Here is an 18873-nt window from a genome sequence, read left to right as displayed (position 1 = left end):
ATAATCCAGAGTCTGGGAGAACACATAGGAGTCTAGTAAGTAAACACTGCTGCTCTTTTACATAAAGTACATCATCTATCATGGGACAGGTGTCATCATCAGCCATTAAATGCTAGAGTGCACCTTGTCTATTTTACTATAAATACCATGGTATTGGTACTTGTATTATTAAAATAGGGCTTTCTTGGTAGCTCAACTGGTAAAGAATATACCTGCAATATAGCAGAGCCTGGTTCAATCTCTGGGTTGGGAAGATGCCCTGGAGAAGGGAACGGCTACCCACTCCAGTATTCTGGCCTAGAGAATTCCATGGATTGTATACTCCATGGCATCACAAAGAATCAGACAGCTTTGCATGGTCAAAGCTGGGAAATTGGACTCCTCTTTCTAGATTCAATTACATGGTTCTTTAGCATAGGAGAAGAAAAAGAGAAGGAAAAAGAGGAGGAGGGGTGGGGGCAGAAGAGGCACCTGGAGGGCATGGAGTAGATTTTTATTATTTGTAAGCATAGAAAGCCTCACAAAGATCCTTCTTCACAGAGTTGCTGCTAGCATTAAATGAGACAAGTGTGTGAGCGCCTGACATGGCACTGGGGGATGAGCAAGCAGAATTCTTGGACTGGCATTCTCCAGGTGTTTAATAATCCCAAACCCCCCTGGGGACAGGGTGGTGGTGGAGCAGGTGAGGGGTGGTGGGGAAAGGGATTTCTTTGGGAAACACTGAACACTATATTCCCCTCTTGGGATTCCTGTTTCCTAGCATATTCAAAATGGAAAAATCTTAGTGTAGAAGAGAGTTTTTAACTTTGCCTAACTGTATGTTTCCCAAATTTACTTGAACTCTAAATCCATTCTCCCCCTATAATGCCTGGGCAAGTCCCACCAAACCATGGGACACTGTGCTGTGGCCTGTAGGGTAGCTCTGTGAGGGGCTGGCCTACAGAACCTCTAAGGTACCTTGAAACTCTCCATTTGTAGGCTTGATTATTATTTTTCACATCCCCCAAATATTTAATGGTGAATTTTCATGATCGATAGGCTTTTTGTTGCTACTCAGAGCTGTTTTAGCAAGAGGATTAATGCCTGTGGTTATAGATTTTCTTCAACTCTTGTAATGAGAATCACATACTCTCATTGGGAGAAGGCTGAGATTTTAAACTTCAGTACAGAACCATTTCTGAGGGGTGGAATTCTTTTATCCTGAAAGGCCCAAATCACAAAACTTGGACAGCTTGGGGACATATAGGAAGCAGTTACCACCCCAGCACCACCCCCAATGGCTATCTGAAGCCCAGAAAGAGGAGGCATTTTGGCCAAGGTCAAAGACCTCTTTCGAACTGGTTATCCCTGGACAGCATATGATGACATAAATAAGTATGTGGAATGGACAGTACTGACTTCTCTCTGACCATGGCTGCTCTTGTAATTAACCAGAAATGTTAACATCAATCAAATGGTCTTTCCACCACCATTATCGCCAACATTGCATTCTGTCCAGGAAAGGTGGAAAGGCACTGCTCCCAGGCCTGCAGCAGCCATAAAACCTGCCAGTGCTAATGAACCATGACTTGAGCCAATTAAGAGGAAGCAAAACTGTCTTTAATTAAGGCATCATGCCTCCCGTGGGTTCTGTCTAACTCATACCCAGGGGTACTAGGAAGCCTCTGTGGACCCAACTGCCTGCCACACTCTGGGAAAGCATTAAACCAGCTCTGTTTCAAAAGGACCTGATGGGATGTCAGGAAATGTGGGTTCTGGTCTGAGCTCTGCCACTGACCTTGGGCAAGTCCCATTTGATCTCTGAACCTCAGTGCCTTCATCAGGAAAGTCATCTCTCTCTTTTTTTTTTTTTGTATCCACCAAATTCTTTTTGAGTATCTACTACATGCTGACCCTTGATGATAGGCACTGGGGAACACAAGGACCATTAAGGCTCAGTGTTTCCCCTCTGGTGGTTTTAGGACCTTGGGGTCCTTGCAATGGGGTAAGACATTCAATAGGCAGGCCTGTGGGAGCTCAGAGAAGGGAATGGCCAATTCTTTTTGGGGGGTTGGGGGATGTTTTTCAGAAGAAGATATACAAACTGAGTTGCAAGGAAGGATTAGTGAGATGAGGGGTCTTCCCTGGTAGTTTAGAGAGTAAAGAATCTGCCCGCAGTGCAGGAGACCTGAGTTTGATCCCTGAGTTGGGAAGATCTCTTGGAGAAGGGAATGGCTATCCACTCCAGTAGTCTTGCCTGGAGAATTCCATGAACAGAGAAGCCTGGTGGGCTACTGTCCATGGGGTCACAAAGAGTCGGATACCACTGAGCAACGAGCACAAAATCACACAAAGTGACATGAGGACGAGACTAGGAAGCCCTGGACAGAGGGCCTTTATGAAGGTGAGGTATCAGGCCCCAGCTGGACCTGTGTAAGGAACCAGGCCTTCCTTAGAGTGGCCAGAGCAATGATTCTAAGACTAGAGGGTGGGGGGTGAGGCAACAGGTCACACAGAGTCTTACATCAAAGCTGGGGTGCTTGAATGTTACCTTGGGAATTCTAGGACCAATCAGCTCTCAAGCTGTATAATTTGGGCAGTGAAGTTAGTCAATGATTTACTGGTTGTGTGACTTTGGCCCAGTCTGTTGCCTCAAAGGTGAAATAAGGCTAATAACACACTCTATCTCAGAGGATTCAATGTTCTCTCAGCAGATGGTTCCCTGGGCAGTGGAATTTTCAGCTGTAAATTATGGGGCTAAGCCAGGAGAAAGAGCTCAAGATGTAAAGTGCATGAGTGAGTGTGGGGCAAGCCAGTATGCTCACACCAAAGAGAAATGCTGCCCACATGATGCAGGCTGCTGCTCTCCTTCATTAATAATCGCCAAGAAGAAATCCAGAAGCAAAATGGTAACTGTCATCACCACCATATGCTCAAAAGCACATTCATCACCACTGTTTCTTTGTGAGCACTGATGCTCACAAGTGCCCTGCCAGGTAAGTAATTATTACCTTAATTATGCAAGAGAAACTGCAATGCATCAGAGAGGGAAAGTGAATTCCCCAAGGTTACATAAGAAGTAGGCACCAAAACTGATACTAGGTCTCCTGGTTTCTTATCCAGCAAACTGCCCAGGAAACTCCAGCAAGTGACCTCACAGGACTGTGCATGAACTAGCCAAGACCAGCTCATCACATCCTCAGGAGCTGGGGTGAAACTTCTGATGAACTCATGGGTAGTCTGCAAATTGCTCCTCAAAAACATAGCCCCTTTTTCTTCTTGCTTTCATACCACCATCCAAGCATTCTCCCCCATCCCTTACCTGTAATTGCCCAGGTAGACACCATCAGGGTTGAGCATGGGTGCAATCTTGAAGACCAGGTGTTCCCGTAGGACACGAGCAATAGGGTGTTGGCTTATGAGGAAGTCAATGATCCCTGGGAAAAAAAGAAGCATCTGGGTTAGTGTCAACATATTTCAGGAAGGAGGGAGCACCTTTCCTCAGCTGGGAAAAACAGTGAGAGATCAATAGGTGATGTGGGGGCCTATGTTGTTAGCCACTGCGGGTACATGGCTATGAATTAGGTATTGCCCAGTGAATTTTACAAATAATATCTCTGTTTCCAGGAGACAGCTCAAGATGTAATATTGAAGTTCAAGGCCTGGAGGACAGCATGTCCTGCTCAAGAGCACAGGAAGGGCCTCCAGGAAAAGACAGCATGTGAGCTATGCCTTGGAGTCTTGACAGACAGAGATAGGGGAGAGGCAGGATAACTCTGAACAATAAAGGCAGAGTTGCTCCCTAATGGGTCCACTACTAGCTAAAGGCTGACATTAGTTTGGATGATTGTGGGGCCAAGGACCTTGAGAGGTCTCAGTCCTCATGAGGCTGATGAGTACACCGGGAAACAGAGAGAAGTCACAAAAAGACAGGGAGGTTTTGTCAATACCCCCAACTCTACTCCTTTCCCCACTTAAAGGGTCCTCTGTTTCCAGACTCCAGGGCTGGCTGCCTTCTCGGCTTCTCACTAGGACAAACCCCACCTTGCCTCCTGGTCACCAGATTTAGGACTGTCTCCTCCATGACTCTTTTCCTATAGGCAGGCAGTCCCCGAGTCTCTTCTCTGAAACTAGCAAATCTGCCCCTCATCTCCATCCCCCTGCCTCTCTTCTGTTCTAGGCCACCATCACATCTAGCCTGGATGAGAGCAACCAGAGCTGGCCTAGGTGACAGCAAAAACCTCTAGAAGGTGCCCTTATCACTACAGCCACAGGGATTGTCCTGAAGCCCAAACCTGACCCTGTCACCACCTTTGTTGATGTCCTGGCCATGGCCTGCACACATCTATAGGGGAGGAGGTAAGGAAACAAGAACTGATCTTTGCCCCGACCCTCTCTATGTTTCTACTTATTCCTCGGAGACCTGAAAAAAATAGACAAAATGGAACTCTGGCATTCCATGAGACACCTGCCATGCTGGAAACTGACAGGAGAGCACACAACCCTTCCAAAAGCACAGAAGGAGAACTGAGAGAGCTCTTCCCCTGCTGGAGAGAGCAGAAAATGTATCAAGGAGAAAGAAGCTTTGAGCTGGGCCCTGACAGATATGTAGGTTTTGACAGCCAGACAGGAGGAAGCAGCGGGGTAACTAAGAACAATCCATGTGCCCAGTGGCGGGCACTTAGCTATTGGAATGATAAGTCACTCTGTGGCACGTTCCAGAGCTGCTGTGACCGGGGAGGGATATCTTGGGCTGAGAATCCATTGGCAGCCGAGAGCCAGTTGGACATCATTTACTGCATGGCTGACGCGGCGGTAGACCAGATGCCCTAATTTATTTGTTGGTTTTCATAGGAAAGCTGTGGTTTGCCAGTAAATAGGCAGGGTAATGATGCCAAGCACCCTTGTTAGGGGCTAATAATTGCTTAATCTGTCCACTAATTGACCCCAGCTCCCGGGGCAGCCCTCCATCAAGGAGCCAGACAGTGCTCAGGGCCTGGCCATGCTGCCTCAGAGAATGGCTTCTGGAAATGGAGCAGTTCACTGTGAGCCATCCTCCTTCACAGATGAGCAGATTAATTGTGCTGCCGATTAGGCAGCTAATAAGAGGATGAGAGGAAACAAAGCCAGACCGGAGGCTGCAGCCACCCAGAGTGAGCGTGGGGCAAGGAAAGCAGGAGTTTTAGACTCATCTCTTGGCTAGAGGTCAGACTCAGTTCAACAGGAATCTTTCCCATTGAGAAGGAAATTGGGAGGAGATCTTTCACTTTTATTTGGTGTGGGGAGGGGTTGGTAAGTGAAGAGGAAAATGAGGAGAAATGCCAGAGCAAGAGTGGAGAGGAAATGCCATCCCCCAGTATGGGCCACAAGTATGGAATGGACCAAGGTAGCAAAGAGTGTGCAGACTTGGAGGTCTGCATGGACTCCTCACTGGTTGTTAGTTTTCTTTGACCAGTTTCCTCATCCTGATACAGAGGTAATGATCTGGAAGAATTCTGTGGGACTGACTTAGAACTCCTGCATTTTGACTGCTGGTCCCAGCACCTGAGCATTGGAATGTGCTCTCATAAAGTCACTTAGATCAAAGGTTGGAACGCAGTGGGGGTAATAAAAATCAGAATGCAGCCTAGAACTAGGTGTTGTGGTCTGTGAAGCTGACTGACTGTGGGATCTGGGAACAAGGATACTGAGCTGGAGAAACCAACAAACCAGGAGTCAGAGAACCTGGGTTCTAGTTTTGGCTCATCTTTAAACTCAGATGAAAGAACAGAGTAATTCCCAAGGATGCATCCCACAGTGACAGGTTATGATTCCACCTACTTCATTCCTTTCCCTCAAAGTACCAGAATCCTCATCTGTCAAATGAGGAGACTACACTTCCTCCTTCTGGGAGACATAATCCACCCCCCGAAGATCAGTCTCTGCCCCTTCAGTAAACAAGTTTGCAGATCCTTCATCAGGAAGGTGGAAGAAAGCAGGACTGGGGGCTAGACAGGGTGGAGGAAGAGAAGGAAAAGTGGCAGAGTTTGGAAATGGAAGCTGGGTGGCCGACCTCACTGCCCTGTGCCGACCTCATGTGGCCATGATGACCTGCATCAAACAAACCACAACTAAAGTTTCAATATTGCTATTTCTCCTGCTGTACAGAGCCAGGCACACAGCAGATGCCCAATAAATGCCCATTGGTAGATTAGCCCCAGGAATTCATTTGACCTGGACAAAGTAGAGTGTTAGTTGAGCTGATAATTACTCATTCTATAAACATTCACAGGGTCAGGTCCATGCCAGGAGCAGCTTGTCATTCCAAGATGTATAATAGGTTCCTGCTCAGAGGGGCGCATGGGGGGACAGCAGCTCCTACCAACAAAGGCTCTCATGGGAACAGCACAAGGAGCCCTAGGAACCCCGGGGTCTCCTGACCAAGCCTGGGAGTCAAGAAGGGATTGTGGAAACTTAAAGAATGAGTAGAGTGAACCAGACGAAAGAGGTGCCAGGAGATGGTGTTCCAGGCAGGGGAAGTCTTACACAGAGATTAGTAGGCGAGACAGAAGACAACCTGTTTCTTAAGAGAGTTCTTCAGTTCCAGGTGGCATAGCTTCATGACTAAAGGCACAGACATTCAAACTGGACTAAATCTGTGGCCTTAACCTCCCTGTTTCTCAGTTTCCTCATCAATTAAGAAGAAGACTAGTATTATAAGGATCTGAGTTAGTTAATGTGAGCAAAGTATCCAGCACATAGGAAGTGTGTTGTTTACTCAATTGCTCTTATTTGGTTTAGCTGAAGGTGTGGGGTGGGAAGATGTTAAGAGAGAAGCAGGAGAGGTAAATAGGGGCTTGCTGGTCCTGCTGAAGAATATGAACAGCTCAGGAGAGCCATTGCCAAAGTCAGGGTCAGATCTGGCCTTTGGAGATAGTTTCCCCTGGCTGCAGCCTGGAATGCGGTTTGGAGGGAAGTAATAATAATAATGGATGGATGTCCTGAAGGTGGAAAAGGCAGTAGTAGGAGCACGAACCTAGCAGAGAGCCAGCAAAGATAAAGAGGCTTGCAGTCAGGAACCAGGGTCTGGCATGCTGGTGACCTGCAGGGGCTCTGCACTGACCAAGACCCAGAGAGTCACAAGGATGCCACTGATGGAGGGTAAGCATTGTGGGTAGATGATGACACTGATGAGAAGACTACTTGTCTACCACCCCCAGGAGCAGCAGAAGTCTTGGCTTAAACCATACAACCTTGGGGAAAGGTGACACCAAGATTACAGAGATTAAGTTTCTGGCCCCTGGCAGAATGGGGCCTCGAAATGGAAACTGAGTTCAGTTTTAGAAATATAAGGAAAATTGTAGTTTCAGTACCTCTGAGTGTGGGGGACTGAGGCTTGCATCTGCTGTGCAAATCTATCTTCCGTCCAGGCTGTGAGCTCCAGAAGGGCAAGGACACAGCTCCAGCTCTTGGCCAGAATTTTGTCAGCGTCCAGCTCAGCACTGGGGCAAGGCAAATGGTCAATAGATACGTGTGAAATGAATGAATAAAGATGGACCCAGGAACTTCCTGGTTGTCCAATGGCTAGGAATCCATGCTTTCACTGCTGAGGGCACGAGCTGAATCCCTGGTCAGGGAATTAAGATCCCACAAGCTGTGTGGTGCAGTCACAAAGAGAGATGGTCCAGTGACAGGTACTACTACTATGTTCAGTAGCTGGATTGATTCCACTTTTCAGACAGGGAAACCAAGTCGGGATGGTGACATTATTTGCTGAGTGTCTCCCAGGGGCCTGACTGGGATTCAGTCCAGTTCTACTGGTTTCAAAGTGGTACCATTACCATGAAACCGACATGGGACGAGCCAGGAGTCTATTTGCATGGGATTTGCAAATTATTTGGATATATGCCTGCATGATTTTTCTCTAGAGAGTTCTGTGTAAGGTATTGCTGCTCTCTCTGCTAAGAGGAAGGTTACACAGTGGGAAGAGCCCAGGCTTGAAGCAGGACATTTGGGGTCCGGTGGAGGGGTGTCTCTGCTGGGCTGAGTGTGGGTCATGTGACAGGAGTCCTCTAGGCTCTACCCTGACTGCCCGTAGCTGAGCCCAAGGACCCAGATTATGGAATCCCAGGAAGGCTGGCCCCGAAGAGCCTGATGTTCACAGAGTCTAAGTTCTAACCCTCCCTTCTCCAACTCTGCCCATTTCACAGACGAAAAGACAAGCTTGGGAAAGTAAAAGGCCCCATGACAACCCCTTCCTGGATCTAGTTTCCTGCATATATGAGGCTGTATGGGAGAGAGCGGGGAGGAGGAGATGAAGAAGAGGTGCGGGATAGAGGAGGGAGGAAAATGATGAGAGAGAGGAGGGAGGAAGGGGCAAAGGTCACCACTTCACTGTGGGCAGTCTTAGCTTGTGCTTGGTCCTGGTGGTTGTGTGTGTGAGAGAGAGAGAGTGTGTGTGTGTGAGAGAGAGTGTGTGTGTGTGTGTGTGTGTATTGTATGAGTGTGTGTCTTGGTGTCCTGGTGGTTGTGAGTGTGTGTGCGCACACATGTGTGTTCTCACCATCCTTTGCCTGGCCCACAGGACACCCCTGAGGAGTGAGCTTCCAAGGGAGGGCCTGGTGGGCCCCTTGGCAGCTGGAGGGGGGCTCCATAAATCCTCACAGCAGGCCCTGGAGGACCAGGTTGCTGCTATTTTATAGGCAGAGAAACAGGCTCTGAGAGTTAAGGACTTGATGGGGGTCCCAGTGAGGGGATGAGAGTGATGGGACTCTGACTCAAGTGTCCCGGTGGCTCAAGTCTGAAACCTCAGCTCTGCCCACTGCCCAGCCACCTCCAGACGTAGGTGTACCTCTCCATGGCAGCCTTTCACACAGGTGGGCTTAAGGATTCATTTACAAAGGGCCTGGAGTGGACAAGTGCTCTGCAGATGGGACTTTTCAGTGAGCGATGTCCCACCAACTCCAGGAAGCTTCAGGGCAAGAACACTCCCTGGACCTGAGATCAAGTCTGGGCCAAACTTCTAACTTGCAGCCGGGTCTCCCAGCAGGTAAATGGAAGGGGTGAGCTAATAGCTCTTTTGGGGAAGGAGCCGAGGAAGGAAGGCAGCACATGGGGTACAGGAGTCACGCACCTGGGTTTGGGTTCCCAGTGAGGATTAGAGGAAGCACTCTGGGCACCTGGAAGATGCCCCATCAATGCTGCCTCCCTCTCTATAAATAGTACTTACTCAGCGCTGACTGCACACCAAGCACCATCTTACATGTTTTATGGACACTAACTCATTTCATCTTCACAACAACCCTCTGAGGCAGAATTCCTATTATTATTTCCCTTTAGGGAAAAAGGGACTGAGACCCGGAGAGGTTGTGGAACATCCCCAAGGTCACCGTATACAGAGTGGGAGGGCCGAGGTTTAGATCCAGGCAGCGAGGCTCCAGAGATCCAGCTCACACACACGCTGCTACAGGACCATGCAGGGGTGGCCTTGACCTCTCACATTGGAGCTTCAGAGGAAGGACAGTTCAGCTGCTTGGAGGTCAAGAGTGGGGGTTTGGGGAAGCAGCCATCCCCCCACCAAGCAGAGCCTTGAGAAAGTCACAGCCCTGCCCCCCTAAATGCCACCCATGTTGAGCTCTGCCACAACAGGACTTCACTCTGCTCCCAGCAGCAGGTGCAGCAGCAGCTCGGTTGCGAGAACCGAGGTCCCAGCCAGATGGGGATGACCAGGCCTCACATGTCTGTCCTCTGCTCAAGGTCACGGAGCCAGTTAATAGGGAAAAAGAGTTAACAGAACCAAAGGTTCTCATCCTTTCAGGCCTTGGATTCTATCGCCCTCCCCAGAACAAGGGAGGTTGGGGAGGGGTCCAGCTGAGACCTGGGTCTGGGGAAGAGAGCCTGAGCTGCGCCCCATGTGGCTGTAGTCTAGGGTGTCCCCAGGGGGCTGGGAGACCTTCGGGGAAGACCCTGCCTCTGTTCCTCACTGGCGAAGTGGGGGAACGCTGCCTGTGTTCAGCTGTCTCAGGAAGGATGAACTGTGTATCTCAAGGGAAAGTTACAGAGATGGGGACAGAGGAAGACCAGGACTTGGGAGACAGGCCCCACGGCCACATCCACCATGGATTAGCTGTGTGGTCCTGGGTGTGCCACCTCAGCCCCCGAGCCTGTGCAGCCTCACCTGCACATGCATATTGGATGCTGTGGGGCAGTCTGAGCACTGAGTTCTTCCAGGTGAGAAGCTTGGCCTTCTAGTGCTTCCCACCCCTGAGAGGGTAAAGGCTTGGGAGACCCAACTTCAAAGCTCTTCCTGCACTTTACTGACTGTGTGAACTGGAGGTTCCTCTTCTGAACTCAGATTTAGTATCCTAAGCCAAGACAGAGTTTGCTCCTCAAATAGTCCCATGAGGTGAATAAGACAATACCCATTTCACAAATGCAGAAAATGGCACTCTAAGATCCAGCCCTGGGCCTCAAAAAGCTCAGGTTTAGAGGGAGAACAAAAAAATGCAAAACAAACGTGTAACAAATTGGGGCAAAAAAGATGACCACTGAGCAACCCACAATGCAGAGCCAAGGCAGGGGGCTGAAGGGTCGGGGCCAGGGGGCCCAGTTCAGTTTGGTCGCTCTGTCGTGTCTGACTCTTTGCGACCCCATGGGCTTCAGCATGCCAGGATTCCCTGTCCTTCACCATCTCCCAGAGCTTGTTCAAACTCATGTCCATTGAGTCGGTGATGCCATCTAACCATCTCATCCTCTGTCTTCCCCTTCTCCTGCCTTAAATCTTTCCAGCATCAGGGTCTTTTCTAGTGAGTCAGTTCTTTGCATCAGAACACAGCCAAAGGACTGGAGTTTCAGCTTCAGCATCAGTCTTTCCAATGAATATTCAGGACTGATTTCCTTTAGGATGGACTGGTTGGATCTCCTTGCTGTCCAAAGGAGACAACACCACATGTTGTCTTTTCTCCAACACCACAGTTCAAAAGCATCAGTTCTTTGGAACTCAGCTTTCTTTATGGTCCAACTCTCACATCCATACACGACTATTGGAAAAACCATAGCTTTGACTAGATGGACCTTTGTTGGCAAAGTAATGTCTCTGCTTTTCAATATGCTATCTAGATTGGTTATAGCTTTTCTTCCAAGGAGCAAGTGTTTTTTAATTTCATGGCTGCAGTGATTTTGGAGTCCAAGAAAATAAAATCTGTCACTGTTTCCACTTTTCCCCTATCTATTTACCATGAAGTGATGGGATTGGATGCTATGATCTTCGGGTTTTGAATGTTGAGCTTTAAGGCAGCTTTTTCACTCTCCTTCACTTTCATCAAACGGTTCTTTAGTTCCTCTTTGCTTTCTGCCATAAAGGTGGTGACATCTACATACCTAAGGTTATTCATGTTTCTCCCAGCAATATGGATTCCAGCTTATGCTTCATCCAGCCCAGCATTTTGCATGATGTTCTCTGCATAGAAGTTAAATAATCAGGGTGATAATATACAGCCTTGACATACTCCTTTCCCAATTTGGAACCGGTGTGTTATTCCATGTCTGGTTCTAACTATTGCTTCTTGACCTGCATACAGATTTCTCAGGAGGCAGATAAGGTGGTCTGGTATTCCCATCTCTTGAAGAATTTTCCACAGTTTGTTATTATCCCACACAGTTAAAGGCTTTGGTGTAGTGAATAAAGCAGAAGTAGATGTTTTTCAGGAATTCTCTTGCTTTTTCTGTGATCCAACGGATGCTGGCAATTTGATCTCAGGTTTCTTTGCCTTTTCTAAATCCAGTTTGAACATCTGGAAATTCTTGGTTCATGTACTGTTTAAGGCTGACTTGGAGGATTTTGAGCAGCTAGCATGTGAGATGAGTGCAATTGTGCAGCAGTTTGAACATCCTTTGACCCAGAGAAGGTACTTGAAATGAACCTTGGGAGAGGAGGGGGTGTTTGCCAGGTGGCAAGGAGTAGGCACAAGACTTCCTAGGCAGAGGAGCAGCAGATGCAGAAGCCCAGTGGTGGGAAGAAGAGAGTTCTTCCAGGGATTAGGTTGTGGGTGGGACTGGCATATAGTGAGATGTGGCAAGAGCCAGGTCATGGAGAATTGTCAATGTCATGCTGAGGAGTTTGGAGGTGACCTTGAGAAGGTAGTGGAAGGCATTCAAAATCTCTGCCAAAGACTAAAGAGCTGGTTGAAAAGCTGCAATACAGCTTGAGGCCATTGATAAACTCAGCACCACTCAGACTCCTCTTGGGGGAAGGCAGGGTCAAGGGGGAGAGCACCTGAGAACTACAGACTTCTCTGTGCTTCAGGCCTCATCTGTGAAAGGGATGGTGACCCTGCCCTCTGTCTGCTGCCCACAGAGGGGGCAGGTATGGGAGCTTGGGCTGCCAGGGATAAAGTATCAATAATAAGGCTACTGTCTTTTCACAAACAAGGACAAAACAGTTGCATCTGATCAGCTGGGGGAATGGGGCTGCTGCCAAGATTAGTAACGGACAGATGGCTGCCAGTAAAGGAGGTGGTACAATCCGGATGGCCCTGGGAGAGGTTATTGCAAGGACAGGGGAAGAAGGAAGCTGGAAGTGAGATGCCAAGGAGGCAGCTAAGGTGGCTGACTGGGGGATCCAGAACCCCTAGCCAAGCCTCTGAGCTTCTTATCTTTGGGTGATCACTCCCTCCCTCTGAAGCGCAGGCTTCTTGTCTGAAACAAAGAGGGAGGCAGCGGTGCCTGACCACAACCCTGTAAGAACTTGAGCTGGGAAAAGAAGACCCTATGTGTTTGCAGAGTGCCTTACAGTTTACCAGGCAGATTACCTGCCTCCTCTTCTCAGATCCCCATGAGGAACGGGTGACATCTGTTGAGGGTCTGCTGCATGCCAGGCACAGGACTGGGTGTCTGTTTACATTTATCTCATGCCAGCATCATAACAGCCATTGCAGATAGGTATTGGTATATCGGGCTGCCCAAAATGTTCATTTGACTTTTTCCATGAGATATAATGAAAAACCCAAATGAACTTTTGGGCCAATCCATTATGATTATGATTATTATTTACACTTGAGGAAACTGAACTGCTAGGAAGTGGCAGAGCCAGTATTTTACCCCAAGACTGTCTGATGGCAAATAGCCATTATTTCCAGAGCAGCATGCTCTCTCACCTCCATTGGTTTTATCATATCCTTTTGACCTCATGGTCATTTTGAGACAAAAATGAGATAAATTACTTAACTTCCCCAAAATTCTGTTTTTTTCATATGTAAAAATACAGCTAATATTAGTTTCTCTGACATAGAAAACTTAATATAATCAAATAAATCCAAAATATTAGGTTAAATCAACAAAATAACATAAAATATGTAAAGTGCTTAGAACAGTGCTTGGCCAAGCTTCCCTGGCCTTCATCATCTCCTCGAGTTTGCTCAGATTCATGCCCATTGAGTTGGTGATGCCATCCAATCATCTTATCCTCTGTTGCCCACTTCTCCTGCCCTCAACTTTTCCCAGCATCAGGGTCTTTTCCCATGACTTTTCGTATCAGGTGGCCAAAATATTGGAGCTTCAGTTTCAGCTTCAGTCCTTCTGATGAATATTCAGGGTTGGTTTCCTTTAGGATTGATGGGTTTGACCTCCTTTCAGTCCAAGGGACTCTCTAAAGTCTTCTCCAACACCACAGTTCAAAAGCATCAATTCTTTGGCACTCAGCTTTCTTTATGGTTAACTCTCACATCCATACATGACTACTGGAAAAACCATACCTTTGACTATACGGACCTTTGTTGGCAAACTGATGTCTCTGCTTTTTAATATGCTATCTAGGTTTCTCATAGCTTTTCTTCCAAGGAACAATTGTCTTTTAATTTTGTGACTGCAGTCACCATCTGCAGTGATTTTGGAGTCCAAGAAAATAAAATCTGTCACTGTTTCTATTTTTTCCCTATTTGCTATGAATTGATGGGACCTGATGCCATGATTTTAGTTTTTTGAATGTTGAGTTTTAAACCAGCTTTTTCACTCTCCTCTTTCACCCTCATCAAGAGGCTCTTTAGTTCTTCTTTACTTGTTGCCATTAGAGTGGTATAATTTACATATCTGAGGTTGTTCATGTTTATATTGCTACTAATTGATACACCCACATATATGTACACACATGCATGTATATATACTGCTGGCTAAACATATATTTTATATGTTAACTACTACATAATCAAAGTTCAATCTTAAAAAGATATATTTGAGAAGAGAAATTACCTCTGGTTGTCTGATATGAAGCATACATTCCTGTTCATGATAAGTATTTCAAAAGTCGTTAAGTGACTGATTGAATGAACAAGTAAGTGGATAATTTTCAATTCTTACTTCCCCAGTCTACCACACTTTTGTCAATATACACATTGACCTGGGACCAGATTTTGTTTTCTTTTCTTTTTTCTTTCTGGTGGTGATAGTGGGTGAGAGGAGGCCAGATTTTTTATTTTTGTAAACTACTGGAGACTAGTGACGGAGAAGGCTATGGCAGCCCACTCCAGTACTTTTGCCTGGAAAATCCCACGGACGGAGGAGCCTGGTAGGCTGCAGTCCATGGGGTCGAGAAGAGTTGGACACGACTGAGCGACTTCACTTTCACTTTTCATTTTCATGCATTGGAGAAGGAAATGGCAACCCACTCCAGTGTTCTTGCCTGGAGAATCCCAGGGACGGGGGAGCCTGGTGGGTTGCCATCTGTGGGGTTGCCATCTGTGGGGTCGCACAGAGTCGGACACGAATGAAGTGACTTAGCAGCAGCAGCAGGAGACTAGTGAAACCAAGCTAGAAAGTGCAGACAACTCTGACTCATCCTCAGTGCCTCAAATACAGAAGAACTATTTTGAGCCCTTCCTATTCATTTGCACATCCACCCATCTATCCGTTCATTCACCCATTCTTCCATGCGTACATGTAGTCCATAAACATTTAGTGGAACAACTACTAATGGGGATCAGGTGTAGCCTCTTGAGAAGTGAAGTAAATTGTCACCCAAGATAAGGACTCTGCATGTGGCCACATGGTCCCAGAGGCCATCAGTGCCCCAGTTGGACACGGGGGTTAGGTGCAGTACGCTCATGTGGTCTTGCAACTCACCTTGACACACGAATGAAGAGGGTGTTTCCCCTGGGTGGACTCGTCCTGTGATGAATACCACCTTCTGCTCTGCCCCCTCCCGAAGGTTGTCTGGAAGATAAAGTGGAAGAAGGTTGCTAAGGAGGGGAAATTTCAGAGGGGAGTTGTTACGTGGGGCAAAGGTGGAGGAAAACGGTTCTCTCCATTTCTCTCTTAAATCACCGGGTTTGCTCAACCTCTAAGGCCTAGCCATTGCTGATGAATTATTGTATTATGTCCCTTGTTACCCAATATTAAAAACCACATTCCTGTTCTTTTGTGCAGTTGACCATATTAGTAGTACAATCATCTAAAGAAGTCATATGAGCAAAATCAAATCCCAGATGCACTGACTGTGAAACTAGGGAAGTTATGTATCCTGAGATTCAGTGTGCTGCTCCATAAATGCAGAAAATAAGACTTTCTTCATAGGGTTGTTGTCGTAATTAAACAGGCTTACATATTGCTGCTGCTGCTGCTGCTAAGTCACTTCAGTCGTGTCCGACTCTGTGTGACCCCATAGACAGCAGCCCACCAGGCTCCCCTGTCCTTGGGATTCTCCAGGCAAGAACACTGGAGTGGGTTGCTATTTCCTTCTCCAATGCATGAAAGTGAAAAGTGAAAGGGAAGTCGCTCAGTCGTGTCTGACTCTTATCGACCCCATGGACTGCAGCCCACCAGGCTCCTCCGTCCATGGGATTTTCCAGGCAAAAGTACTGGAGTGGGGTGCCATTGCCTTCTCCAACATATTGCTGAGTACACAGTAAAAATTCAGTAAATGATGGAGTAAAGAAGGTAGCTATTTACATTAGTAATAACAGCTGCCATTTAATTAGCAACTGGTGTCAGGCAGGTTGTATACATTATTTATTATCCTTACAGAAACATGGCAATCAATATTCCTTTTATTGGGGCAGAAACTGAGGCTCAGACAGCTTATATAATTTGTTCAAGTTCTACCTACACAGCTACATAGAGTAGATCTGAGATTAGAATCCAATTCTGTTTGGCCTTAATGAAGTAAGAGGGCCCAGATTTCTCTTTCATCTTAAACAACTAGAAGTTTGTACAAGATACACAAAACAACTGTTTTCAGACATTGAACAAGAGTCAGTGCAAGACTCATTCCCGAGGAAAGGGAAACCAGTGAGGTGCACCTATGGCTGTCCCAGCTGTTTGCCTGGAGGCCCACCCCAGGCCAAAGGGCAGACAGTCGTGTCCTGACAGAGCAGAGGCATCTCACTCAGGAAGTCAGGGAGTCTGAAACAGGTAGTAGCTGTGGGAAAACTGTACATTTCAGAGGAAAGGGAGATCTGTAGACAAAAATTCCAGAAATCCATAAAGAGCTCCTCATGAGTCTTTGCTGGGTCCCAAGATGTACATAAATGAGGTGAATCTCCATGGCAACGATATCATGAAAAAATGGTCAGGGAGTGGTGAACTGCACATTCTCAGGGTTCACAGAAGGGTGGGAGCCATCTGAAACCCCACCTTCAAAGTAAAAGTCTGCATTAATCATTCAGGACATTCAGAACCCAGAAGGGGCCACACCTTAGTGGTGTGGCTAAACCACTCTAGACTCACTCAACAAAATTTTAAAGTAAATCTCAAAAGGATCGAACTGAACAAAATGGTTTGACCGTCTGCTATATAAAGTCCAACTCTCTTTAAAGGAAGATAACTAAATATAGATATTCAACAAGGCATAATTCACAATATCCAGCAATAAAAATTACTAGAGATATAAAGAAGTATTTAGAAAATTATGGGCCAAAATCAGAGTCCAAGCTCTTGCTGACCCTACAGAAGTTTCAACTGTGTAATAACATTTAGCTATTGCACGTGTGTGTTCAGTTGCTTCAGTCGCGTCTGACTCTTTGCAGCCCTTATGGACTGTAGCCTGCCAGGCTCTTTTGTCCATGGGATTCTCTAAGCAAGAATACTGGAGTGGGTTGCCATGCCCTCCTCCAGGGGATCTTCATGACCCAGGGATCAAACCCAAGTCTCTTATGTCTCCTGCATTGGCAGAAGGGTTCTTTACCACTAATGCCACCTGGCAAACACAATGATATTATTAGACAAAGGCAGTAGCCAAGAGTGACATTCCCAGAAAGGAGGCTCAGGAAGAGGGTACTTAGACACAGGCAGAAGAAGGGCTGATTGACACAGAACAACGAACCAAAGGAAATAGAGAAATGAACACTGAATGGAGTTGGATTAAAAGATCCCATCTAGGTTAGAGGATAATCTGGAGGGAGAGGGGACGTAGAGATCACCAACAGGCTTTCTTCTTCTGCAATGTTAGAGGCAGGTTATTATGAATGTGGTTCATGATCCCAACAGTTGATGTACCAAGTCAGAGACTAAAACTTAAAAAACAAAAACAAGACTAACCCTATTAAGCCTGGATCTGAAGGCTTAGGACTTGCTTGGTCTATTGGATGACCAGAATTGAGGTCTCTGCTTCCCTAATGCTGTTGCTAACTGCTGCTAAGTCACTTCAGTCGTGTCTGACTCTGTGTGACACCAGAGAGGGCAGCCCGTCCCTGGATTCTCCAGGCAAGAATACTGGAGTGGGTTGCCATTTCCTTCTCCAATGCATGAAAGTGAAACGTGAAAGTGAAGTCGTTCAGTCGTGTCTGACTCCTAGCGACCCCATGGACTGCAGCCTACCAGGCTCCTCCTTCAATGGGATTTTTCCAGGCAAGAGTACTGGAGTGGGCTGCCATTGCCTTCTCGGATAATTGCCTTCTGCTTCCCTAATACTAGGTCCCAAAATACAACAAGACATATGACGAAGCCAAAATACACTCTTGAGAACTCACTCTGTTCTCGGCTCTACGCTAAGCATTTTTATGAGCAAAGCGAGAGAGAGAAAGCTCACCTGCTTTTAAGAAGTTTATGGTTTAAAAAAGGAGTTCAATACCTGAGCACTTCTTGGACTGAATATAAGCTCCTCAAGAGAGAAACTGTGACTTTCATGGTGTATATTTAATGTCTTTCCCAGGACCCTGTGTAGAGTAGGTGCTCAGGAACTGGCTATTGCATTAATAAATAAAATATACTCATATAGATCATGGTTTATAAAGAAATTTAGACACATTATCTTACTTAGTCTTCATAATGCCTCTGTGAGGAGGACAGTATCAACCACATTTCACAAGTGAGGAGACTGAGGCTCACAGAAGGAGGGGACATGTCCAAGGTCACACAGGAGCAGTGGCAGAGTGCTGGGCTAGTGCCCTTTCGCTGCCCCATTTGTCTCCTCCTGAATCCCCTGACAGCAGTATTAGATCCTACAGCCACTGCGTTTCCATCTACAGTGCACACGAGAGAGTTTGCTTTCATTCCTTATTGCTGGTGGGAGTTGAGCTATGTCTTAGTATGTATGTTGCTTTTTCACTTAAAATACAAAAGACAAAAACACCACCAAGCCCTTTTCAAAAACACCGTCTCACACGGACCCCGTCTCTCCCAGCAGCACAGAAATGATAGATGGCATTACCGAGGCCGCAGTGAAGGCTACCTTTATGGATGTCTCCCCTGACCTGGTATCAACTCAATTGCATTCAGCATTTCTGCTGACCACAGGGAAATGCAAAATGGGCATTCTATTTGCACACTAATTTTACTGAGCCCCTGTGTCTTCATAAAATGATAACGTGGGGCTAATAAAAATCAAGCATCCCGGGTGCTAATATAAGCAAATGTTGATGTAGGCAGGTAACAAATTGCTTTGTCATTTAGGAGGCCGTAAAAGAGCATTATAATCATCTTTAGGCA

The 18873-nt window shown here is 46.7% G+C and overlaps 1 protein-coding gene across 4 annotated transcripts in view; it reads right to left on the bottom strand.

Moving 5' to 3' along the window:
- LOC133244620 (BEN domain-containing protein 5) overlaps window positions 1-18873 on the bottom strand; it is a 1484041-nt gene that overhangs the window by 131423 nt on the left and 1333745 nt on the right. For all 4 annotated transcript variants that reach the window (XM_061412038.1, XM_061412039.1, XM_061412040.1 and 1 more), the window contains 2 exons: window positions 15073-15162; window positions 3302-3416 (listed from right to left, as the gene is read on the bottom strand). In XM_061412038.1, coding sequence (XP_061268022.1) covers window positions 3302-3416; window positions 15073-15162 — 205 coding nt within the window. The remainder of the gene's footprint in view (window positions 1-3301; window positions 3417-15072; window positions 15163-18873) is intronic.

This window comes from Bos javanicus, chromosome 3 (genome assembly GCF_032452875.1).
Source record: "Bos javanicus breed banteng chromosome 3, ARS-OSU_banteng_1.0, whole genome shotgun sequence".
In the NCBI taxonomy this organism is placed as follows: Eukaryota; Metazoa; Chordata; class Mammalia; order Artiodactyla; family Bovidae; genus Bos; species Bos javanicus.
This window is presented reverse-complemented; position numbering and strand designations above follow the sequence as displayed.